The 26,743-nt window shown below is 42.0% G+C and overlaps 1 protein-coding gene across 1 annotated transcript in view; it reads left to right on the forward strand.

The window, feature by feature from the left end:
* Positions 1–26,743, forward strand: part of NUP188 (nucleoporin 188) — a 55,977-nt gene that overhangs the window by 19,110 nt on the left and 10,124 nt on the right. Inside the window, exons 8-27 of the mRNA XM_086684226.1 lie at positions 128–247; positions 8,674–8,885; positions 10,385–10,499; positions 11,378–11,578; positions 12,490–12,579; positions 15,538–15,603; positions 16,583–16,702; positions 17,199–17,325; positions 18,284–18,436; positions 18,611–18,737; positions 18,946–19,033; positions 19,127–19,203; positions 20,019–20,133; positions 21,511–21,631; positions 21,759–21,825; positions 22,517–22,645; positions 22,970–23,109; positions 23,936–24,042; positions 25,699–25,905; positions 26,019–26,188. Coding sequence (XP_086540352.1) covers positions 128–247; positions 8,674–8,885; positions 10,385–10,499; positions 11,378–11,578; positions 12,490–12,579; positions 15,538–15,603; positions 16,583–16,702; positions 17,199–17,325; positions 18,284–18,436; positions 18,611–18,737; positions 18,946–19,033; positions 19,127–19,203; positions 20,019–20,133; positions 21,511–21,631; positions 21,759–21,825; positions 22,517–22,645; positions 22,970–23,109; positions 23,936–24,042; positions 25,699–25,905; positions 26,019–26,188 — 2,552 coding nt within the window. The remainder of the gene's footprint in view (positions 1–127; positions 248–8,673; positions 8,886–10,384; positions 10,500–11,377; positions 11,579–12,489; positions 12,580–15,537; positions 15,604–16,582; positions 16,703–17,198; positions 17,326–18,283; positions 18,437–18,610; positions 18,738–18,945; positions 19,034–19,126; positions 19,204–20,018; positions 20,134–21,510; positions 21,632–21,758; positions 21,826–22,516; positions 22,646–22,969; positions 23,110–23,935; positions 24,043–25,698; positions 25,906–26,018; positions 26,189–26,743) is intronic.

Genomic DNA, 26,743 nt, shown 5'->3' on the forward strand with positions numbered 1-26,743 from the left:
GAGCCACCCAGGCGCCCCTAAAATTCAATACTTTTGAAAAACGTTATATTATTCATATTCGCATTCATTTGAATATTAACCTTTTACTGTAGGTATAAGTTACTCTGAGGGTTTGTTTTTTTTTAAGGTTGAATATGCAGACTGTGTTGATAAATTGGAGAAGGAACTAGTCACAAAATACAGACAGCAGTTCGAAGAGCTTTATAAAACTGAAGCACCAACTTGGGAGACACATGGAAACCTCATGGTATGTGGTTACTGGGCCTTCCTGTAACTCTTATAAGAATGGTAAACCCTTGTGTATAGAGCTCTAAGTTAAATTATTCATTTATTAACTTATAACATTTATAGATTATCTTTCTTCCAAAAAGTTTAAATATGTCATGGATCAAAATATTGATGACTCTAAGTAATGGTACTTAATTCTGGGCATTTTCACTTGACTTTGTCTATTCAGTTAATTTACTTTCTGTTCTTACCTAAAATCTTCCCTTAGTTGTTAATGGAACTCTAAATTCAAGATTTCATCCTCTTTATTATCATTATCTGTTAAGTATGTGACACTAGTCTATTTTATCCTAAATCATAAAGCATTTATAAATTAGAACATGATCTTTTTTGTTTTGAAAATAATACATGGTTATTAAAACAACGTAACCAAAACATGGATAGTAACTATTGAAAATATTTAATAGTGGTAAAGGGCCCATTTACAATAGCCATAAAAGCATAAATTTCTCAGGAATAAGCATGCAGCCATCCAAAATCTAACTGAAGAGAACTTTAAAATTCTGTAAAGGGTATAAAAAAGTCATAACTGAATGGAGAAACACACTGCATTCTTGAATATAAAGACAGCACCATAAAGTGTCAGTTTTTCTTATATAAACCTATAATTTTATTTATTTTTAATATTTAAAAATGTTTTTGAGAGCACACATGAATGGGGGAGGGGCAGAGACAGAGAGGGAGACAGAATCTGAAGCAGGCTCCAGGCTCTGAGCTGTCAGCACGGAGTCCGACATGGGGCTTGAACTCATGAGCTGTGAAATCATGACCTGAGCAATCATGACCTGAGCTGATGTCGGACGCTTAACTGACTGAGCCACCCAGGCACCCCAACCTATAAATTTAGTGTAATCCCTACAAACAAGCAAACAAACAAACAAATACAAATAAGTGTTTGTTTTGCCTTTATTTTGGAACTGAACGAGCTGATTCTAAAAGTCATATGAAAAATAAGAATAGGAAATTTTTGAAAAAGGAAAATTACTTTTATTAGATAATTACCATTACAGTAATTTAAAGCATGGCATTGACATATGAATAAATAGACTTATAAATAGAGCATAATAGAACATCTGGCTATAGACCCAAATGCTGAGTTAGCATATGATAAAGGTGGCATTTCAATCAGTGGGAAACGTTGTATTTTTCAATAAATGGTGTTGAACTACCGGATAGCCTTGGGGAGGAAAAATAAACTCTATCTTCTATCTTCTACCAAAAGAAAATCACGTAGATGATTTAAATTGAAAAAAAATATATACATATTAAATTGAAAAAAAAAACTATAGGGGTGCCTGGCTGGCTCAGTTGGTGGAACATGTGAATCTTGCTCGGGGTCATGAGTTCGAGCCCCACATTGGGCATATAGTTTACTTAAAAAAAAAATTAACTGTAAACGTATTAGAAAGAAAACATGGAGCCTGGAGCCTGTTTCCGATTCTGTGTCTCCCTCTCTCTCTGCCCCTCCCCCGTTCATGCTCTGTCTCTCTCTGTCCCAAAAATAAATAAATGTTGAAAAAAAAAAAAAATTTAAAGTAAAATTCAGAAGCCATAAAAGAAAAATAATTATAAACATCAAATCAAAAACTTGCAAGGCAGAAAAGTCAAAAACAAAAATAGCGCAGTAAACAAAGTCAAGACAAATTCATATTGGGTTCTTAAAATAGAAAGAACTCTAAATCACTAACACTCAATAGAAAAACAGGGCAAGGCAATGAACAAATTCATGTGGCAACACTCTTGCCCATGGGATGGGATAATGGTGCTCATATTTTGCTGTATAAACAGTCCTTTTTTAATGGAAAATATTATGAAAATACTTAAAAATTGAAAGGCACATATTTCTTGACCTAGCAGTTCTAGTTTTTTTTTTTTTCTTTAATGTTTATTTTTGAGAGAGAGAGAGAGCGAGCAGGGGAGGGGCAGAGAGAGAGGGAGACAGGATCTGAAGCAGGCTCCATGCTGACAGCAGAGAGCTTGATGCATGGCTTAAACTCACAAGCCATGGGATCGTGACCTGAGCCGAAGTTGGATGCTTAACCAACTGAGCCACCCAGGTGCCCCTTAGCAGTTCCAGTTTAAGAGTTTATCCTATAAATACATCCATACGTGTGTGAAACGACTTGTGTAATGACAAATTGGTAGCATTCCCCACCCCCCAGCTTTATTCAGGTATAATTTCCATCCAATAAAATTCACTGATTTTAAGTGTATGGTTTTGACAGTTGTATGTAGTTGTATGCATGTCAGTATATCGAATATTTCTGTCTCCTCTAGAAAGTTTATGGTCAATCTGTGACCTCTGGCCCCAGACAACTACTAATCTGCTTTCCGTTACTATAGTTTTTTGTTTTTTGTTTTTAAACATTTATAGGTGTCACTGTTAATATAATTTTGCCTTTTCTAGAGTTTCATGTAAATAGAAACATATAATATATACAGAGTCTTTTCTGTTTGGCTTCTTTCACTAGCATACTGTTTTTGAGATTTATCCAGGTCATATTCATGTAATAATACTTCATTCCTACTTGTGGTTGAATGTTATTTCATTATATGGATATATACCACATTTTGTTTATCCATTTATCATTTGGTACATATTTGAGTTCTGTTTTTTGGCAGTAATGAGTAATGTGCAGTGAACATTAACATGCAGGTCTTTTTATGGATAGGACGTAGGTTTTCATTTCTCTTGGATAAATAAATATCTGGGAGTTGGGTTGTTGGGTCACATTGTAAGTGTGTATTTTTATCTTTATAAGGTATCGACAAACTGCTTTCCATAGGGTCTGTACCATTTTCCGTTCTTTTTTTTTTTTTTTTTTTAAGTTTTAAAAGTTATTTTGAGAGAGAGTGAGCATGTGTGTGCAAGCAGGGGAGGGGCAGAGAGAGAGGGAGAGAGAGAACCCCAGGTAGGCTCCATGTAGTCAGCACAGAGCCCGATGCGGGGCTCCATCTCACAAACTGTGAGATCATGGTCTGAGTTGGAATCAAGAGGTGGACACTTAACCGGCTGAGCTACCCAGGCGCTGCTACCATTTTCCATTTGTCACAGCATTTTTGAGAACTCATTCTCTTCCATATCTACACCAACACTTGGTAAGGTCATTGATTTTAATTTAATTTAATTTAATTTAATTTAATTTAATTTAATTAATTTATTTTTTAAATATATGAAATTTATTGTCAAATTGGTTTCCATACAACATCTAGTGCTCATCCCAACAGGTGCCCTCCTCAATACACATCACCCACCCTCTCCTCCCTCCCACCCCCCATCAGCCCTCAGTTTGTTTTCAGTTTTTAAGAGTCTCTTATGCTTTGGCTCTCTGATTTTAATTTTAAACATCTAATAGATGTGTAGTGGTATCTCATTGTGGTTTTAATTTGTGTTTCCCACATGACTAGTGATGTTGAGCATCTTTTTACATGCTTATTTGCTTATATTTTTGTTGAAGTGTTTATCCAATCTTTGCTACCATGGTCTTACTGGGTTATTTGTCTTACTGAATTTTAAGAGTTCTTGGGGTGCCTGGGTGGCTCAGTCGGTTGAGCGTCCGACTTCAGCTCAGGTCACGATCTCGCGGTCCGTGAGTTTGAGCCCTGCATCGGGCTCTGGGCTGATGGCTCAGAGCCTGGAGCCTGCTTCCGATTCTGTGTCTCCCTCTCTCTCTCTGCCCCTCCCCCGTTCATGCTCTGTCTCTCTCTGTCCCAAAAATAAATAAACGTTAAAAAAAAAAATTAAAAAAAAAAAAAAAAGAGTTCTCAATGTAGGGGCGCCCAGGTGGCTCAGTCAGTTGGGCGTCTGACTTTGGTTCAGGTCATGATCTCACGATTCATGGGTTCGAGCCCCACATTGGGTTCTGTGCCGACAACTCAGAGCCTGGAGCCTGCTTTAGAATCTGTGTCTGCCTCTCTCTTTGCCCCTCCCCTGCTTATGCTCACTCGCTTTCTCTCAAAAATAAATAAATAAATAAACATAAAGAAAAAGTTCTCGATGTATTCTGAAGACAAGCCATTTGACAGATAAATGTTTTACAAATATTTTCTCTCACTTTATGGCTTTCTTTCTTTTTCTTTTTCCTTTTTTTTTTCACCTAAACTGTCTTAAGACCAAACTTAAATTTTGATAAAATCTGTTTTATCAGTCTCTTTCTCTTCAGATTCTTGCCTTTTGGGCCTTGTTTCAAGAACTCTTTGCTTAGGGGCACTTGGGTGGCTCAGTCAGCTGAGCGTCTGACTGCCTCTTGGTTTCAGCTCAGGTCATGATCTCACGGTTTGTGGGATCAAGCCCCAAGTGGGGCTGAGTGCTGATAGCGAGGAGCCTGCTTGGGATTCTCTCTCTCTTCTCTTTCTCTCTCTCTCTCTCTCTCTTAAATAAACTTAAAAAACAATCTTTGCTTAACCTAATGTCACATTTTATTTGTTTTCTTTTAGAAGTATAATATTTTTAGCACATTTATTTACTTCAGTAATTACTTTTTAGTTAATTTTAGTGTATGGTGTTGAGGTAAGGGATGGGATTAATTTTTTTCCTCCATACAGAGATCTTCTCCCAGTGCCATTTATTGAAAAGACTTGTCTTTTCCCATTGGATTATCTTGGCATCTTTGTAAACAAATCAATTGATCATAAAATGTGTATCAATGTCTGATGCATTGAACTCTATATCTGTCTTTACATTAATATCACACTGTCTTGATTAAGATAGTTTTATTAGTAAATCTTAAAATTAGGTAGTGTAATTCCTTCAACCTCATTCTTTTTAAAAATGTTTTGACTATTCTAGGTCCTTTACTTTTCCACAGCAACTTTAGAATTAGCTTGTCTCTTTCTTCCAAAAAAAAAATGCTTTCTAGGATTTTGGTCAGAATTTTGTTGACTCCATAAATCAATTTGAGGAGAATTGCCATCTTTTTTTTTTTTTTTTTAATTTTTTTTTTTAAATTTTTTTTTTTCAATGTTTATTTATTTTTGGGACAGAGAGAGACAGAGCATGAACGGGGGAGGGGCAGAGAGAGAGGGAGACACAGAGTCGGAAACAGGCTCCAGGCTCTGAGCCATCAGCCCAGAGCCTGACGCGGGGCTCGAACTCACGGAGCGCGAGATCGTGACCTGGCTGAAGTCGGACGCTTAACCGACTGCGCCACTCAGGCGCCCCGAGAATTGCCATCTTAATAATGTTATTAAGTCTTCTGATCCATGAACCAGGTATATCTCTTCATTTAGTATATCTTGTTTACCTAAGTAAGGTTTTATTTTCAGTATTCACATATTACACATTTTTTGTTAAATTTATTCTTAAATATTTTATTTTAAAATGTTTCTGAAAAATATTTTTTTGTAAATATTTTTCTTTAATCTTTTTTAATTTTTATTTTCTTAATTTTAGAGAGAGTGTACAAGTGGGGGAGGGAGCAGAGGGACAGAGAGAGTGAATCTTAAAAAGGCTCCATGCTCAGCATGCAGCCTGACATGGGGCTCAATCTCACAACTGGAACATCATGACCTGAGCTGAAATCAAGAGTGAGACACTTGGGGTGCCTGAGTGGCTCAGTCAGTTAAGTGTCTGACTTCGGCTCAGGTAACCATCTCATGGTTTGTGAGTTTGAGTCCCGAATCTGGGCTTTCTGCTGTCAGCACGGAGCCTCCTTTAGATCCTTTGTCCTCTCTCTCTCTCTCTCTCTGCCCTTCCCCTGCTCATGTGCGCGTGTGCCTGCTCACTCTATGAAAAATAAATAAGCATTAAAAAAAAAGAGAGAGGGGTGCCTGGGTGGCGCAGTCGGTTAAGCGTCCGGCTTCAGCCAGGTCACGATCTTGCGGTCCGTGAGTTCGAGCCCTGCGTCAGGCTCTGGGCTGATGGCTCGGAGCCTGGAGCCTGTTTCCGACTCTGTGTCTCCCTCTCTCTCTGCCCCTCCCCCATTCATGCTCTGTCTCTCTCTGTCCCAAAAATAAATAAAAACGTTGAAAAAAAAATTAAAAAAAAAAAAAAGAGAGAGAGGATCGGGCACTTAACCGACTGAGCCACCCAAGTGCCACATTCTTTTCCTAATTTTTAAGATAGAAACTTAGAGGGGCGCCTGGGTGACTCAGTCGGTTAAGCGTCTGACTTTGGCTCAGGTCATGATCTCACGGTCTGTGAGTTCGAGCCCCGCGTCGGGCTCTGGGCTGACAGCTCAGAGCCTGGAGCCTGTTTCAGGTTCTGTGTCTCCCTCTCTCTCTGACCCTCCCCCGTTCATGCTCTGTCTTTCCCTGTCTCAAAAATAAATATACATTAAAAAAAAAAAAAAGATAGAAACTTAGAGAACAGATTTTAGAACATTCCTAATAAATAACTATAAATGTTGCTTTAAGTATTGCTTTTTGCCGTATCCTAAAAATTTGGGATGTTGGATTTTCACTATCATTCAGTTCAAAATAGTTTCTAATTTCCCTTGTGATTTCCTTTGACCCTTGTATTATTTAGAGTGTGTTGTTTAATTTCCAAACATTGGATGTTTTCTTAGATATCTTATTGATTTTTAATTTGACTCCATTATGATCAAAGAACATATTTTGTATCATTTTGATCTTTTTATTTTTTTTAATAACTTTATTTTTTGTTTTAGAGAGAGAGAGGACATGAGTGAGCGAGCAGCGGGGGGGGGGGGGGGGGAGAGAGAGAATCCCACGTAGGCTCTGCACTGTCAGCGAGGAGCCCAAAGTGGGCCTAAGCTCACCCGAAGAGGGACTCGAACACAAGAACTGTGAGATGACCTTAGCCAAAGTTGGATGCTTAACCGACTGAGCCACCCAGATGCCCCCATTTTGGTCTTTTAAAATTTACTGTCCCGTGGGTTATGGCCCATTATATGTCATATCTTGGTGAATGTACCACGAACACATAAAAGAATGTGTATTCGGAAGTAGTTGGGTATGATTGTGCAAAATACCAGTCAGGTCAAGGTTATTTAGTTGTGTGGTTTTGCCAGTTTTTTTGTCTGGTCTGTCAGTTGTATGTTGGTTTTATTTATTTATTTTAATTTTTTGGAGTCTGGTTGACACACAATGTTACATAAGTTTCAGGTGTACAGCATCGTGATTCAACGTCTCAGCATGTTTTGCTGTGCTCACCACGAGTGTGGCTATCATCTGTTACCACACAGTGTTATTATATCATTGACTATATTTTCTACTCTGTGTTTATTCCCATGACTTATTCATTCCATAACTGGATGCCTGTATCTACCACTCCCCTCACCCATTTTGCCCATCTCCCCAACCCCTCCCCTCTGGCAACCATCAGTTTGTCTCTGTATTTACAGGTCTCATTCTGCTTTTTGTATGTTTCTTCATTTGTTTTGTTTCTTTGTTTCCAGATATGAGTGAAATCACATGGTATTTGTCTTTCTCTAACTTATTTCACTCAGCATAGTGCCTTCTGGGTCCATCCATGTTGTTGCAAGTGGCAAGATCTCATCCTTTTTGTGGCTCTGTAGTGTTCCATTGCATGTGCACACGCATGAGTGTGTGTGTACCACATCTATCATCTAAGAAGGACACTTAGTTTGCTTCTATATCTTGGCTATCGTAAATAATGCTGCAGTAAACATAAGGGTGCATGTATCTTTTTGAATTAGTGTTTGCATTTTCTTTGGGTAAATACCCAACAGTGGAATTATTGTATCATACGGTATTTTGTGTTTTTTTAATATTTTAAAGAAACTTGATACTATTTTCCACAGTGGCTGCACCAATTTAGATTCCCACCAACAGTGCGCAAGGGTTTGTTTTTCCCCACATCTTCACCAACACTTGTTTGTACATCCAAGGGAGCTGGGTAAAATAAATTATGGCCAAGCAAACAAAACAAACAAATAAATATGGCATTTCCATGTGGTGGAGTGCTGTGCAACTTTAAAAAATAATGAGGGGACTGATAATGAAAAATAAGAAAATTCTTAATGTACTATTAGAGGAAATAATCTGTAAGATACATTGTTAAGTGAAAAAAGTAAGGTGCGGAATAGTTGGTATAGTATATTTGGTTTAGAGATGGATGGTTGGATGCATAGGTAGGTAGGTGGGTGGACAGACTGTAGAATGAAAGAAGGAGTGTGTGGCATATTACTGGAAGGAAAGACAAAAACCTCTGACAGTGGTTGCCTCTAGGGACAGGTTTGGATGACTGGGCATTGGGAATTGTAGGGAGGCAGGCTTTTTGGTGTCGCTTCCAAAATCTTTTTCTGTAATCTTTTAATAGATCCTTAATATTTAACAAAGAGGGAGGCTTTTTTTTTTTTTTTACTCTATTCTTATACATGTATTATCTAATAAAAGTAACTTTAAAATGTTTTATGTTTTAAAATCTGACTTTATTTTTCCCATTTTTCCTTCATTGTGCAGACTGAGCGCCAGGTATCTCGCTGGTTTGTTCAGTGCCTTCGGGAACAGTCCATGCTGCTAGAAATTATTTTCCTTTATTATGCATACTTTGAGATGGCACCTAGTGACCTGTTGGCATTAACCAAGATGTTTAAAGAGCAAGGATTTGGTAGTAGGCAGACCAACAGGCACCTGGTGGATGAGACCATGGACCCTTTCGTGGATAGGATTGGGTAAGTCTATTGAACTTGTGCAGTGTTTAGAACATTGATATTCTAGTTCCTGTGAATGGGTGAGGGGAGAGTCTAGATGCGCTTTTCACTTAGTGGGTAGGGAAACAGATGGGTGTGCTTCACGTTCCCAGTCTTACAGGGAGTAAAGACTGAGACTGAGAGGGACGTGTTTTCTCAAAATACGTATTCCATTCTCATCTTTTACTATCTTCACTTAAGAGGTTCATCTAGTCAACAGAAAATGTAGTGAGTGTCAATGGTAGGCCAGTGCAAATGCTAAGAAGACAATGACAAGGCAGATGTGTCCTCTGCCCTCTTTGAAGTCCTCATCTACGGACTTTGAATTTTATGGCAGTGAATAGAGCCACATCTTTTTTTCACATGTACGAAAATACATTGTTGATGTTTTTTGACATAAATGGTATATGCTTTTACAACTAAATTTTCCACATAACTAGATGTCCTGGAACTCTTTCATCTCAGGATGTTCTTCTTAGCTGCTGCATATTAATACATGGTATGGATGTTTATTTCATGGTTCACTAATGGTAGGCAGTTAGCTATTTTGCACATTCCAAATAATGCTTATAAAGAACATTCTTTACAAGCCTCTCTGTGCATCTGGATGAGTACAACTCTAAAATAAAGATCTAGAAATGTAATTGTTGGGTTGAAGGGTATGTGCCTTTGTATTATAAAATATCTGTTGCCAAATTGTTTTCCACAAAGCCTGTACCAATTTACACTTCAACTGACAGTGGGAGGAGAGAACCAGTTTCCCCACAACCTTGCAAACCCTTGATACTATCTATCGCCCCCCTCAGTTTGATCCCTTTGGTGCACTGATTTGCCTTTCTCGGGTTATCCGTGATGTGGAGCTTTTCTTACCTGCTCTTGGTACAACCTCTGGGGTGGGCTGCCTGTTTGCATCTGTGTCAGTGAGGAGGAGATTCAGCTGCATTTAACAAAAAGGATGATGTTATCGTGGTTAGAATGGATATATATCCACGTTTTGAGGCCTGTTTCCTCTGTGAACAAAGATACACACCTGAGTGGTGAGATGCTTTATCTGGGTCAGATGTAATTGGTGGCTATAGAAACTTCCAGTCCTGGATCTGTGCTTTGGCAGGCACAAGCCCCACGTGACTGTCAGGAACTTTAAATGTGGCTGGTCGAGGGACTCCTGGCTGGCTTGGTCGGTGGAGCATGTGACTCTTGATCTTGGGGTCAGTCATGAGTTCGAGCCCCATGTTGGGTGTAGAGGTTACTTAAATAAAACTTAAAAAAAAAATGTGGCTGGTCAAACTGAGGTGTGCTGGAAGTTTAAAATACATACTGAGTTTAGAAGACTTAGTATGAAAAAAAAGCACAAAAACCCATTAATAATTTTTTTTGAAAAAAATAATTTTTTTGATATTAAAGCATCTTGCATTTCACCTTATTCTCCTTCAAGGTTCAAAGTGGCACATGTGACATCATGATACCGTTTTCCTTTCCAGCTACTTCAGTGCCCTTATCCTGGTGGAAGGCATGGATATTGAATCCTTGCATAAGTGTGCTTTGGATGACAGAAGAGAACTGCACCAGTTTGCCCAGGACGGGCTTATTTGTCAGGTGAACTTGGAATAGCTGCATTTCTCTTTGAAGACAGTTTAGAGTTAGGAGTATGTTTTTAACCCTTCAACTGTACTGCCCCTTGAAACTTTCCTTGTGGAATTAGAGGTCCTACATTGTTACGAAGTTAACTGGTGGGGTGCCTGGGTGGCTTAGTTGGTTAAGCGGCCGACTTCGGCTCAGGTCATGATCTCGCGGTCCGTGAGTTCGAGCCCCGCGTCGGGCTCTGTGCTGACAGCTCAGAGCCTGGAGCCTGTTTCAGATTCTGTGTCTCCCTCTCTTTGACCCTCCCCTGTTCATGCTCTGTCTCTCCCTGTCTCAAAAATAAATAAAACGTTAAAAAAAATTAAAAAAAAAAAAGTTAACTGGATCTGGAAGAAATCTCAGGTTTTGGTGATAGTTGATATCACATAGGTGATAGTTGAATCTATGAGAATGAGTGGAGTCACTCAGAGAGATGGCATTAGGAAAAAAAGAGGCCCAAGGACAGAACCTTGGGGCGTGTCTTCATTTCTGGAGCTTGTGCAAGAAGATCAAAGGGAAAGCACGTTGAGATGCGATGGTTAGATACAAAATTGGGAAAGATCAGGAAAAGTTAAAGAAGGATTGGGAAATTTTCTAAAGAAAGTTCCACTTGAACATGTATTTTACAACGTTACATTCAACTACTTACAGTCAGAAGAAACGAAGTGTGGGCACAGGGAAGAGTAGCGGAAGGGTTTATTAGTGAGGTGGCTGGGGGTGGGGAGGAGTACGTACCCAAATGGGGCAAGGGGCCACTGGGCAGTTGTAAGACTTACTGCATGTGACAGAAGGTCCCATCTGGGGCTCTGACCCTTTGTTTTAGCGACACAGATTTTGTTTTTTCTTTTCATCAGGATATGGACCGTTTGATGTTGACCTTCGGGGACATTCCACACCATGCCCCAGTGCTTTTGGCCTGGGCTCTTCTCCGTCACACCCTGCATCCAGAAGAGACCAGCAGCGTTGTCCGAAAGATAGGCGGCACAGCCATCCAGCTGAACGTATTTCAGTACTTGACCCGACTGCTCCGCTCGCTGGCCAGTGGGGGAAATGATGTGAGGCTCGGGCTGTTGGTATTTGAGCAGGAGATGAGCAGACAGCAGGGGAGAAGCTCGTTCATGAATCATGATAGTAGTAATGATAATTGTAGTAGTGATGTGGATAATGATGGTGGTGTTTCCAACTCTGTAGAGCATCTGGTATGACTAGACACTGTGCTTAGCTCTTTCTGTACGTTACTTTATTTCATCCTTATAACGCTTATTTGCACTAGGAATTTTCATCCTGTTTTACATATTAAGAAGTTGAGACTCAGGGAGATGTAATTTGTTCACAAGAACAATAACCACCAACTAGTAGTAGATACAGTTTGAACCCACAGTGTCTGACTCTGCCTGCCAGTATAGGATACTATGCCAGTACGGTAATCTGGAAGATAGCTTTGGCCATATTGACTGGAAAAATCTTTTTTGGGGAGCTTCGTCATTCAACTGTAGCAGGATGTATTAGCCATTCTCTTGAGGCTGGTGTTTGGGCTTAATTTCAGAGGCACTGTTGTCAGCTTGTTCTGACACACTAACAGGAAACCTCGGCCAGCAGACACCACTGGTTGGCATTGGTTCATTTATCTTGGTGATAGTTCAGCCTGCTGCATTCATACCAGCGCATAGAGACCCTTTATCCTCTTTTCTAGACTGGGTGTGGTTTTCTTCCCCACGAAACTAATCATTTTGAGAATGGTTCCTTTCCGATTGTATTCTTGGCTATGTTGTAATATTTATGGTTCCTGCTTTTTCATTTCTCCCCCTTGCCTTCCTGATCTTGGGACTAAATCGGAAGAATTATAAAGCCTTGGATTCTCTTCCATTTGTTTATAGAGACCTGATTAATGTGCTAGGATTATGCCGAAGCTGCGGGGGGAAGACTTGTTATTCAGAATTGTTCACTGACTCCTTTGCCATTGCAGTGTACCACCAGCACCGCGTGCATGTGTGTGTATGGACTGCTCTCTTTCGTTCTCACCTCGCTGGAGCTGCACACACTGGGCAACCAGCAGGTTAGTACCTGGTTCTTGTGAGACTTTCTGGCATTGCAGTCATGTCCCTAAGATACTCCTTTGGAGCTGATACAGCACACACCCACATACCTCTGGTGTTCATTTGTTTATTGCTGTTTCTTCGCATTTATTGTATTATATATGATACATATGGACGATAGAAAAATCAGAAGGTGCTGATAAAAAGAAAAAAGTATAATCCCACCACACAGGACAACTTCTGTTAATATTATGATGCGTTCTCCTCTAAACATTTTCTGCATATATATGTTAAAAATATAACCATTTGTCTCTAAAACTGGAATCACAACGTACATACTGCTTTGTAATCTCATTTTGGAATGGTGCATCAGTCCCAAACATCTGTGGGTGCTAATAAAATATTCTTCTACAGTATTTTTTTTTTTTTAAATCAACGTTTATTTATTTATTTTTGGGACAGAGAGAGACAGAACATGAACGGAAGAGGGGCAGAGAGAGAGGGAGACACAGAATCGGAAACAGGCTCCAGGCTCTGAGCCATCAGCCCAGAGCCCGACGTGGGGCTCGAACTCACGGACTGCGAGATCGTGACCTGGCTGAAGTCGGACGCTTAACCGACTGCGCCACCAAGGCGCCCCACTTCTACAATATTTTTAAAGCCTGAAACATTTCAGGGGCACCTGGGTGGCTCAGTCAGTTGAGCGTCTGACTTCGGCTCAGGTCATGATCTCATGGTTTGTGAGTTCGAGCCCCACGTCGGGCTCTGTGCTGATAGCTCAGAACTTGGAGCCTGCTTCCAATTCTGTCTCCCTGCTCTCTCTGCCCCTCCACCACTCGTGCTCTGTCTCTCTCAAAAACTAAATAAACATTAAAAAAAAACAAAACCCTGAAACATTTCAAACTTCAGACTCCTAAACAATCTTATTATCAGCTTCCAAATTATCAACTCACAGCAGATCTTGGTGCTCTTTCCCTCCTTGATTATTTTGAAGCACATCCCTGACATAAGTTTCATCTATGAATTTTCGATGAACCAGAAGAGGAGTTAGTAAAACTTTACAACCAGTACCATAACTAACAAGCTGTATCTTTAAAAAAAATTTTTTTTAAACGTTTATTTTTGAGAGACAGAGAGAGACAGAGAATGAGCAGGAGAGGAACAGAGAGAGAGAGGGAGACGCAGAATCCGAAGCAGGCTCCAGGCTCCGAGCTGTCAGCACAGAGCCCAAAGCAGGGCTCGAATCCACAAACTGTGAGATCATGACCTGAGCTGAAGTCGGACGCTTAACCGACTGAGCCACCCAGGTGCCCCTGTATCTTTAAATATCAAGTCAGAATTTAAATGTCTAGTTAACTCGTAAATGTCATAAATTTGTTATAAGTTTGTGTGTTTGGATCAGGATCTAAATAAATAAGGTCCACATGTTATGGGTTGATAACTCTGTCCAAAGTTTTAGTCACCTGTGCTTTGCACTGTAGTGGACCCAAGCCACATCATTGTCTAGATAATGATGGTCTAAATCCATTAGTTCCTTAGGAGTTACAAAATGGCACTATTCTATCTTATTTATTGGTTGGAATATTGCTATAAAAATTTTGTTTCACAGTATATGCAAATATTAAGTTGTTATGTTATATACCTAAAACTAATGTAATATGTTATACCTCAAATAATTTTTGTTGTCACTACTATCCGATACTCTGGTATAGAGTACTGTGCTTGCTCGTTTTCCTATATTTACTAATTTTCCCTACCATCCTGTAAAGGTGGCTAATGAGGTTTTTAAGTTTTTATATGTCATGGTGAACTCATGGGTATAAATGTGTTAGCTCTGTTTTAATCTAATGCTGTTACTATTCTTTTTTTTTTTTTTTTTTTTTTTTTTTTTAATTTTTTTTTTTCAACGTTTATTTATTTTTGGGACAGAGAGAGACAGAGCATGAACGGGGGAGGGGCAGAGAGAGAGGGAGACACAGAATCGGAAACAGGCTCCAGGCTCTGGGCCATCAGCTCAGAGCCTGACGCGGGGCTCGAACTCACGGAGCGCGAGATCGTGACCTGGCTGAAGTCGGACGCTTAACCGACTGCGCCACCCAGGCGCCCCTGTCCTGCACTGCTCTTATGTATTTTGATAGCTCTGTTGCTTTCTGGTATGACACACTGTTGTAGGATTATCTTACAAGATTCTCACCCCAGACCTGGAATCCGCCATTTCTCTAAGGAAGCCTGGTTCCTTTCAGTGGAGAGTGCTGTTTGAGGAGTTCTTTATAACTAAGTCTTTGTATTCATTTTTTTAATGACTTGTTTTGGAAATTGAAGGAATTGGTGAAGTTGCAGAAACTGAAAATTTATTATCATTAGAAGAGAAATTGGTGTTCACTGGAGGACTCCATTTCCAAAGTTCCAGGGGCATAGCATGAGCTTTGCATCCTTTGCCAAAATTCTGGTCCCATGTGGACCTCAATGTACGTAGTGGGAGGACTGGTATTAACATACCAAGGATGTGAGAGTCCTAGCACTTGGGTTTTTTAAAGAAATCATTCTCAGTGTGTGCCAGGCTCTGTGCTAGGTGCTGAGGGTTAAAAACTTGAAGAGCCACTCTTGCCCTCTAGGAGAACAGTTCAGCCTAGCCTAGTTGCACCTCACCTTTACTAGCACCTTAATGTTTACAGTTTACGGTCCGCTTCTGTACACATTGTCCTCTTCCGTCCTCAGAGCGGTGCTATGAGGCAGATAATACTGTCACCATTTTATAGCTAAAGATTTTGAAGTTCAGAGAGGTTCACTTGTCTAACACCATACAATAGGCATAATGTACACCCTAGATGGGGTGTAATCTTTTTAAACCCACAGTTCTTTCTGACCTGGTATGTGGAAATATTGTTGATGTTTTGATTTGAACAGAGATACAGTAAAAGAGATATGACTGCGTCAGCTACGGAAACTAAGCTATTTTCTTCCCCATCCCCCAACAGGATGTAATTGACACAGCATGTGAAGTCCTGGCAGATCCTTCTCTTCCAGAACTATTCTGGGGAACAGTAAGTGTGTCAGAGGGAATTATGCTATAAGATATTCTAGTAGCAAAACAATTGATCAAGCACTTAGTTTGTGATTGGTCTCATATTAAGCGTTTATGTCATTTTGTATTTACTCTTTACGAAAATCTATAAAGTAGATAGAATTATAATCACCATTTTGCATATGAGGAAAGGTGATGCTTAGAGATATGAAGTGACTTGCCTAAGGTTACACAGCTAGATGAACAGCCAGCCTCAGGAAGCAGTTCTGGCTGACTTCAGTCTGTAGTCTGTGTTATTAACCAGCATGTTCTGTATCCTACCCACCAAGTCTTTTTTCACATTGTTAGTCTCAGGCACCAGTAGTGCTGTAAGTCTTGAACATGCTAGTGGGGGACTATAACTCTGAGTTGTCAGAATATTGTTAACAAGTTAGATAAGAATTTGGCTTCAGAGAGAACAGCTTCTCACCAGTACATAGGCTTAGAATTAGCACCAGTCCGAAGCCCCAGGGTCCAGCTGATGAATAAATCTGTTCTCTCTTGTACTGTGGCCTGACTGATATGCCTCTAGGTCTTATCCTCTTCTTCCTGAGTCACTGTCGTCTCGAACAGTGTTCCTGGGAGAGGGTGGCCTGAAACAATATTTAGATTAAGGATCTGTTACTCGTGTGTGGTGGCCAAATGCTAACATGTTGTTGGCCGCTTTTCACATTATTCAAAACCTCTCCTGCAATGGCGGATAGCATTGTCTTCCTGTTGGGAGGATGGCCAGGAAAAGGTCACTGGAGGCAGTGGTATTCTCTTTTCAGGTCCTGATAAATCTGATGTTGAAAGCCTTTCTCAGTGAAATTCTGGAAATCTTCAATTGTTAGGGAGGGGTGATGTCTGCCCGGAGGAAAGGACTGTTTTTAGATTTTCTTATGATTGCTGGGCAGTTCGGAGATGTGTTAATTCACGGATGGTGTTGAAGTTCAGTGACCTCTTTTCTTCTGCCACAGGAGCCAACCTCTGGGCTCGGGATCATTCTGGACAGTGTATGTGGGATGTTTCCCCATCTCCTCTCCCCACTCCTGCAGTTGCTACGAGCCCTCGTATCAGGAAAGTCTACTGCCAAAAAGGTAGGTTGTTCAGTTAGATGCTTGATTTCAGACTGTGGGAGAGGTTTTGGGGGATGCCACTGCCATGGCAAGAATTAGTCTGAAGTTGAACGAACAGTGCCAGAGATAGTGCTTAAGTTCTCTTAAATTAAGTACCTATTGCAGACACTGAGTGAGACACAGTATAAAGTTCCTTACTGTCTCATCGGAAGAGAATAACAATAGATACAAGGAAGAAATAGCTGATACAGCCATACGGTAAATGTCATTTGAGTAGTAAAGACCTACTGTTTAGGAGAGCCAGCAGTCTGTGGAGTGAGAGGCCTTGAGCTAAGTGTTAAAGGGTGCTGAGGATTGGCAAGGAGCATAGAGGCAATTCTAAGAAGAGTCACGGTGGCAGGTTTGTGAGAAGTTTGAGAGTCAGACACAGTCTGACCGAAAGAGCAGAACAGATGTGGGACCCCTTACATGTCCCCGAGGTAAGCGTGTGGCTGGATTTTTTTCTGTGTGTTGGCAGGTGTATAGTTTCTTGGATAAGATGTCTTTCTACAATGAACTTTACAAGCACAAGCCCCATGATGTGATCTCCCACGAAGATGGAACTCTCTGGCGGAGGCAAACGTCCAAACTCCTTTACCCTCTTGGTAAGATGGAGACCCTCCCTGGCTCAGTAGCCACCTCTCCTCAGCTTCTGTTTAGACCTCAGCACTGCTGTTTGAGCCATTTCATGCTCGTTCCCTTTAAAGCAGCTCCTCTCCGCTGCGCTCGTTGAGGAATTATTAGTCTATTTCTCACTTTTTGTATCATTAGATTGACCTGAGCCGAAATCAAGAGTCAGATGCCCAACTGACTGAGCCACCCAGGCACCCCAGATTATTTTATTTAAAAAATAATGGGTGTTCATTGTAAAGAGAAACAGCACAGATAGACACTTTACAAAGTTCATCTGTTCAGACTTGTCTGTCAGATAGTCAGTGTTAAGAGCTGGCATGTGTTCTTGTGCACACCGTACACTCTCCTAGATTGATTCTGCAACTCATTTTTCTTATATGTGGATCTGACTCGTTCTCTTTTAGTAACTACAGAATTATTCTAGATATTCCATCATTTTGTATCTTTTTCCTTCTAAAGGACATGTAGGCTATGTTGGGTTTTGGTCACTACAAACAATGCTCCTTTGGGTACTTGTACTTTATATACTGGTATTTTTATTTTTAGTACATTGAGTCCTCAAACCGGGGTTGTCTGATAAAAGGGTATATACGAGAATAATTTTGTGGGGTAGAAGGGTATATTAAAATAACAATTTTAAATGGGTAAAAGGGTATATATACAGTAACAATTTGAAATACGTGTCGGCAACAGATGAAATAGATCAACAAAATGTGTTATATGTTTACAGTGTGATCTTATTCAGCCTTGAAAAGAAAGGGAATTCTGACACACGTGCTACACATGGGTGACCCCAGCATAGCAGTGTTAGCTAGTGGGACGAGAGTCTGTCCATTTCTGTGTGATTAAATGTTGTTGTCTGATGTAGGAGTCGCTTTTTCCTATTGTATCGCTGGATATTAGACTAATTTCTCTTCCTCTCTTCCTTAGGGGGTCAGACCAACCTTCGCATACCTCAGGGCACAGTAGGCCAAGTAGTGCTGGACGACAGGGCTTACCTGGTACGCTGGGAGTACTCTTACAGTAGCTGGACCCTCTTTACCTGCGAGATTGAAATGCTGTTGCATGTTGTTTCCACTGCAGGTGAGGTCAGCTTGGGGGGACATGGCTGTGGGGAAGAAAAACAGACATGCTTAGAATTGGGGGACAGAGAATCTCAGGATAAAATTCAGAACCGTCCAGACTGGGATCCGTGTAGTGTTTATCTGGGAGACTGTTCAGTAATCTTAAAGGAATTGTTGCTCTCTTTCCCCTCAGATGTGATCCAGCACTGCCAGCGGGTCAGACCCATCATTGATCTGGTCCATAAGGTCATCAGCACAGATCTGTCCATAGCAGACTGTCTCTTGCCCATCACATCCCGTATCTACATGCTGCTACAGCGGTAAGCATCAGCTTACATGCACCCCAGGTTAAAGTCCGCATCTGTGCCTCTGTGGGAAGCCCTGGTGTGATACTATCCCCAGCTGAGGGTTTTCCTATTTTTCCATCCCTACTGAGAGGAGAGACTTGGGCAGACAGAGCTGGAAAATATCTGTGATGGAACACGTTGTATTCATTTCACTGAGTAGAGTACACTATTCTCCAACTAGGCTAACGACAGTAATCTCTCCACCGGTGGATGTCATTGCTTCTTGTGTCAATTGCTTGACTGTTTTGGCTGCCCGGAACCCTGCAAAGGTGAGACACACCAAGTCTTCAAAATAGCCAAAAAATGTTGCACTTGGTGTATACCTGAAGACACATGGACATTGAGCTCTTTTCCCTTCTCAGGTCTGGACTGATCTTCGTCACACAGGCTTTTTACCATTCGTGGCCCACCAAGTCTCCAGCATGAGTCAGATGATTAGGTGAGCCAGGTCTTGGGTTGGGTAGAGCGTATTCCCCAGGAGTACCATATACATTTTGGGTCCAGGCTAGCTACATTACTTTTAAAGAAGCTTCCCTGTGCAGTATTTCTCATCCAGCAGCAACCACCTTAGGTACATGGGAATTAATTTTCCAGGTTGGAGAATACAGAGCTGTCTGGATCCAGAGACGTGGCTTCCCTTTCCTCAGCTGTAGTCACTCTATACTTTTCCTTGTTTCATGGCTTTTTGAACTTGCGTGGTAGGACAATTATTTATACATAGGCTCCATTTTCCTACTTCAGCATTTGCTCCTTGCTTTCTCTTGCTTATTAGACAATGATGTTTTCCTGATGTTTATTTGATTTTTTGAATTTTAAAGCTCTTGAGGTTGTACATTAATAAAGTACTCTCTTGGGGCGCCTGGGTGGCGCAGTCGGTTGGGCGTCCGACTTCAGCCAGGTCACGATCTCGCGGTCCGTGGGTTCGAGCCCCGCGTCAGGCTCTGGGCTGATGGCTCGGAGCCTGGAGCCTGTTTCCGATTCTGTGTCTCCCTCTCTCTCTGCCCCTCCCCCGTTCTCTCTCTGTCCCAGAAATGAATAAACGTTGAAAAAAAAAAAAAATTAAAATAAATAAATAAATAAAGTACTCTCTTAACGTTGATCTTGGGTATAAAATAGCCTAGATTTGCTTCATTCTTTTGAGAGCTTTCCTATGTTAGGTCCAAGCTATCTAGATAATAAGAATGCTCTGTGATGAGTTTCTTGAAACCTTGAGATTGCCCCGTCCTGATTCACTCTGCCTCTGTTTTTCCCCAGTGCGGAGGGGATGAATGCTGGAGGGTACGGAAACCTCTTGATGAATAGTGAGCAGCCCCAGGGCGAGTACGGGGTCACTGTTGCCTTTCTACGCTTGATCACCACTCTTGTCAAGGTAAACGCTGGTCAGATGGAAATATCTGAAATAGTGTCTCTTCTACCATAGTCATTGTCTTTGGGCACAGCAGTTGTCCTGATGTTATGGTGTTAACAGTTTCTGTGTATTGAGTATTTACTATGTGCCAGATTCCATAGCAGGTACTTTATCTGTGTTAATTAATAAATTAATTAAAAATTTAATGTTTGTTTATTTTGAGAGAGAGCGAGAGAGAGAGAGCACATTGGGATAGGGGCAGAGAGAGGGAGAGAGAGAGAATCCCTTCCCAAGCAGGTTCCGCACTGTCAGTGCAGAGCCCCATGTGGGGCTCGAAATCACAAACTATGAAACATGACTTGAGCCGAAATCAAGAGTTGGAAGCTTAACTGACTTAGCCATGCAGGCGCCCCTGTGTTAATTTATTTAATATTCAGAGGCAGGATGGAATGATGTGGTTACTGTCAAGCTATTTTCATCGTAGCCCAGGGCAATACATATGTTTTATATCTAGGCCCAGTATCCGTGTGTGTGTCCGTGTGTGTGTACATACTTCTGAAGCAAAGTTTCACAATTCAGCACTTCTCTGACAACGCAAAAGGCATTCTGGTATTTTCTAATAAGCTGATTTCACAATCCACTACTGGATTACAACTCAGTTTGAAAAATACTGTTGTAGCATAGATTTTGGAGTCAGACAAAATTAGGTGTACATGTCAGGCTGACCACTTACTAACTGTGTTGGGCTTGGGCAAACATGGAATTTCTTAGAACCTTTGTAAAAAAGGAGTAATAACATGGTCTCTATTCCTTGGAGTTGTTGAGGGCCACACATGAGAAGCACTCAGCCTACTTTTCTGCCTGCGAGAATCAATGAATGAATGCTTGAAAAGGTAGAAACAGTCCAGAGATAGGGATATAGCTATAGATACTTATACGTAAGTAAAGAATTCCCATTTTTAAGGTGAGGAAGCTGAATATTAGGACAAAGAATTGTGAGTCTGAGAGCTCCTTTCCAGTGTCCCAGAGATAGGGTAGAGGTTAGGCGAATGGCTGGCATCATGATAGTGAAATCAGCACTCCCCATTGCTAACAGTCCTACGTCCTTCATGTTCATGGTTGGTACCTCCCTCTGCCAGATTCAACCTTCTTCTGTGTCCTTCATGTAGGTGCCTTCTGTGACACTGAGACATTGTCTTTTTAGTCTTTTTCTCTATTTCAAAGAAATCCACAGCTTGGACCCAGTTGAACTAGAGTGTTCTGATTTTTTTTTTTTTCTCTTACTGACAGCCAGGGTTTGCCTAGATTTCCTTTGGACCTGTAGTTTTAGAGTTAAATCTCTGATAGCTGAATGACTTCCTTAAATGGTTTAAGTCCTTACAGCATGGTTTCTCATAGGGGCAGCTTGGGAGTACCCAGAGCCAAGGGCTGGCGCCCTGTGTCATGTTTGTGCTGAAGGAGATGCTTCCTGGCTACCACAAGTGGCGCTACAACACCCATGGTGTGAGGGAACAGATTGGTAAGGGACACGCGGGCAGGGAAGGCCTGAGCCACTCCTGGCTCTCTGGAGATCTTATCTTTCCCTTTGTTGGGATGAGGGTCATCACACAAGGCCACTTCATTCCTGTGTCTTTTCCGGAGTCCAGGTTGCCTGATCCTGGAGTTGATTCATGCAATACTGAACCTGTGCCATGAGGCAGACCTGCACAGCAGGTATGAGGGGGTGATTGCTTGAACCGGGTATTCTTGGACGCTGCCGCTCCCCAGGGGAAGACACGGGGGGGCTTCTGCTCATCCTTTCAGAAAACTCAGCTGGGTTGAACCCAGAGCTCAGTACTCTGGAGGTTCTCATTTGCTCTCCACTGGACTGTATCCTTTCTCCCTGTGAGTCGAGAGAGCAAATGAAATGGGGATGAGATTGTTCCCAATGACACACACACATACATATACACAAATTATTTTTTATGATCTTTACAAAAGTTACACATGTTCATTAGGAAAATAGTGAAAATGCCCTTCCTAAACCTGTTTCCAGAGATGACTAGGAAGTTGGTGTGTATTCTACTAGGTGTTTTCCTTTGCTTGTACTAACTGCTCCATAATTTTATTTCCATGCCACTTCATATAGATCTGTCTTGTTTTAGTGGTACCATGCGTTCCATTGTATGAATTAATCATGACTCAATTCAGTAGATGTATCCATTAATCGTTGGGACATTTAGATAGCTTCTCTGGGTTGTTTTTAAGATCAAGTCTACTTAAGGAAAGTGACCAGAGTGTGTTCATCTGACACGGAGCTGATCTGTACCACTGATGTCCAGTTGGTTAGGTTTGGATAGTGCCCTTCTCTTGCAGTAATAAACTTCACAGCTCCCTGGTGACTCAGAACATGTCTGTCTTGCAGTCACAGCCCCAGCCTGCAGTCTCTCTGCATCTGCAGCCTGGCCTACACAGAAGCGGGACAGACAGTCATCAATATCATGGGCATCGGTGTGGACACCATCGACATGGTGATGGCTGCTCAGCCCCGCAGGTGGGGCTCCCTCTCCCCTTCCCCGTTTATCTTAGTGTGCCTGCATGTCCTGAGAACTCCAGTGTGAGTTAATGTGCGGTAGCTTTTTAAAGACAGCCTTATTTCCCCTAGGATGTAGCCTGTATGTAATCTAGCGGCTGCTGCATAGACTGGCACATAGCAAAGGGAGTTGATTGCTCCTCCTCTCTCCTAGTTTGGACTGGGGCCTCTAACAGAAGCTGTTGAACTCTGGGATTATTGTTGGAATCTAATTCATGAGAGCACATATGTTGCGAATGAAGTCATGTTGTCTGAATCAACTTTGGTTTCCATTTGGCACCCTAGTGATGGGGCAGAGGGCCAGGGGCAGGGCCAGCTGCTGATCAAGACAGTGAAACTGGCATTCTCCGTCACCAACAATGTTATTCGGCTGAAACCTCCTTCTAATGTGGTGTCCCCCCTGGAACAGGCTCTCACACAGCATGGTATGTATTGCTCTTGCGAACAGCAGTGCTTCTGCCCACAAGTACGTACTTTAGGCTGTGTTGTTAGAGGCCAGCAGTATTTTCTGACTAATTCCTGGAGGGAGTTTGGGAATGATCACCAGTCCCCATCCTGGACTTAGAAGTGAGAGGGCTGGAATGTCCTTCATTTCTGCCTCCTGTTGATGACGGGATAATAGTTAAGAACCCGTGTTCAAAGTCAGACTGCCTTGGCTCACATTTTGGCTTTAATCTGCTATGTTACCTTGGGCACATTATTGAACAACTCTGCCTCAGGGGATAATAGTAATACCTACCTTACACAATTACGACGGAGGTAAGATTACTACGTGTAAATCATGGAGGGAAGTTCTTGGTGCCTGTTAAGTATTAACTGTTTTATTCTTTGACCTTACACTACTCATTTAATACCTTTGGGACCCTGTTTCCTCATTTTCAAGTAGGTGTTTAGATAATGCCTAAGACCTACTCTTAACTATCATTTTGAGATTTTGATGATTCTTGCATTTCAATGTGACGTCTTTTTCTAACCTGTTTGTTAAGAGACTGTTTTGTTTTGTTTTGTTTTCCAAAATGTCTCTCTTTCTGCTCTTAATGAATTGGATTGGGCTGTTTACCTCCAAATCCTGCATATCCCCTTGGCTACTGAAAAAAGAGAATGGTATGGCCACCTGGATTCGCTCTGGCCCTCCCAAGTACTTGAGGGTAGTAAATTCCCTCACGTGCGTGAGCCTTTTTGAATAGCAGCCTCTCTTAGGAGCTTGAATCAGGCACATTGGTGTCTCAGCTGTTTCCTGTACTTCTTCAGGTGCCCATGGGAACAACCTCATTGCTGTTCTTGCCAAATACATCTACCACAAACATGATCCTGCTTTGCCACGTCTTGCCATCCAGCTGTTGAAACGTCTGGCCACGGTAGGATCCCACTTAATCAGCCAAAGCCCCAGAAAACTGACTTTGTGCATGAGACCACCCCTGCCTTATCTCAGGAGAAACAGCTAGCTTGGACTTAGCCCTGACTTTTACAGTGACCCAGCCATGTACACACCACGCAAATTGTGTTGCTGTCCACACCACACCTAAATTGTGGTTTGTGAGGGTTTTTTTTTTTTCCTGATTACAAAAGACATGCATACTCATTTTTACATATTTAAACGTTACAGGTAAATGTAGCATAGAAAGTTAAGGTCCACTCTGATCCCTTCGTTCCAAGACTCCCTATGAGCAGATTGGTATGCATTGATCCACATTTCTTTTTATCTGTGCTTTTGTATTGAAGGATGTTTGCTGTGCTCTTCTGTTCTTTACAAAAGTAGAATTGCACCGTCCATACTGTTTTGTGACTGGCTTTTTTCACTGAACCACAGATCTTACAGTCTTTCCATGTGGGCACATTTGGCCTACTTTATTGTCTTTAATGCTTGCACGATGAGCCACAGAATGAATGTATCCTGATTTATTTGGGCTATTTTTTTTTTTTTTTTTTGTCTTTCACTATTACAAGCAGTGCTGCAGTGAACATTGTTGTCCATAGAACGCCATGAACTTTTGTTTTCAATTCCTGAATATTAGTTATTAGTGAACATTTTAATTTTGTAGACATTTCTAAATTGGCCTCTATAAAGGATTGTATTAAAAAAATTTTTTTAAAGGGGGTGGGATGCCTGGGTGGCTCAGTTAAGTGTCTGACTTCAACTCAGGTCATGATCTCACAGTTCGTGAATTCGAGCCCCACGTTGGGCTCTGTGCTGACAGCTCAGAGCCTGGATTTGGTTTCTGTGTCTCCCTCTCTCTCTGCCCTTGCCCTGCTTGCACTCTGTGTCTCTCTCTCAAAAATGAATAAACATTAAAAAAAAATTTTTTTTTTTAATTAAAGGATTGTAGCAGTTTATATTCCCCCCTTTTTCCTAATTTTTTTTCTAAACGTTTGTTTTTGAGAGAGACAGAGCACGAGTGGGGCAGGGCAGAGAGAGAGGGAGACACAGAATTTGAGGCAGGCCCCAGGCTCTGAGCTGTCAGCACAGAGCCTGACAAGTGGCTCGAAATCACAGACCAGACCGCAAGATCATGACCTGAGCTGATGTCGGACAGTTAACTGACTGAGCCACCCAGGCGCACCCCCCCACCCTGCTTTTTTTTTAATGTAATCTCTACCCCCATCATGTGGCTTGAATTCATGATCCCGAGATTAGGAGTTGACACTCTACCAACTGAGCCAGCCAGGCGCCCCGACAGTTTATACTCCTAACACCAAGTCTTAACATCCTTGCCAGAGTGGCCCTGTCAGTCTTTTAATCTTTGCTAATCTAATAGACAAACCAGTATTACCTCATTTTTTACTTTGCATTTATCGTTATTATTGTGTATCTTTTATGTTGATAACCATTTCTTTTGTGAATCACTGGGCATTTTGTACCATAGTTTGAAGCAATGTCCCTTTTAACCCACTGCCACATACTTGGATGTTTCCCTTTGTGCCCATTTTCTGAGAGTTCTCTGGCACCCTTCTGCAGGAGCTCGTTGAGGTTTTTCCGGAAGTAGAGCTCTAAGTCTGTGTTTGGTCTCCACCAGGTGGCCCCAATGTCAGTGTACGCCTGCCTGGGCAATGATGCGGCTGCCATTCGAGATGCCTTCCTGACCCGACTGCAGAGCAAGATTGAGGACATGCGCATCAAAGTCATGATTCTGGAGTTCCTCACGGTTGCAGTAGAGACTCAGCCAGGCCTCATTGAACTGTTTCTGAATCTGGAGGTGAAGGATGGCAGCAATGGCTCCAAGGTGAGCCCACACCTGGGATGAAGCTGGGGGGCGGCCCCTTGGGAGGTGGGTGCAGGCCCCACGGGTGCGCTTGCTGGCAGTGGCCAGGGCCTGAACTCTCACCCCTCTTGCAGGAATTCAGCCTTGGGGTATGGAGCTGTCTCCACGCCGTGCTGGAGCTGATCGATTCCCAGCAGCAGGACCGCTACTGGTGTCCGCCCCTGCTGCATCGTGCGGCCATTGCCTTTCTGCATGCCCTGTGGCAGGACCGGCGGGACAGTGCCATGCTGGTCCTCAGAACTAAGTAAGTCTGGCTCCAGGAGGTATTTACTTTCAAGGCTTGTGTCTGTAAAATGGGAGTAACAATACTTCATACTTCAGAGGTTTGTTGTGACAGCTCACTTAGCATATGTGTAGAAAGTGCTAGGAGTCTGGTTCAGTGTGCAGGGACTTCACTCTTAGTCATTGTCTTCTTACGCTGCTGCCAGCAGGTGTCATCTTTATTCTAGGGCAGAGGCGTGTTTACCTTAGGGTGCCCACCTTTTCCTGCCTTTTGTATTCTTGCCTTCTGCTGACTCCTTCAGACCCACTATTCTTGAGAAACGCCTTCCGATGAGTGACTTGTTCTAGCCCTTGAACTGAATGAGACCCCTGCTCTCTAGGACCCTATTTGCTGAATGAGACCCCTGCTCCCTAGAACCCTGTTCGCTGAATGAGTCCCCTGCTCTCTAGAACCCTGTTCACACAAAGGGAAGGAACATTAAAAAGGCAAACCATGGGAATCTGCGTCCTTATTCCCCTCCCTCTCTCTTCCTTCTGGGGCTGCGGGACATGTGCAGCGGCACAGATCGTGAGAATT

The sequence above is a fragment of the Puma concolor genome, chromosome D4, assembly GCF_028749965.1.
Source record: "Puma concolor isolate L17-30 chromosome D4, mPumCon1.1.hap2, whole genome shotgun sequence".
NCBI lineage: Eukaryota > Metazoa > Chordata > Mammalia > Carnivora > Felidae > Puma > Puma concolor.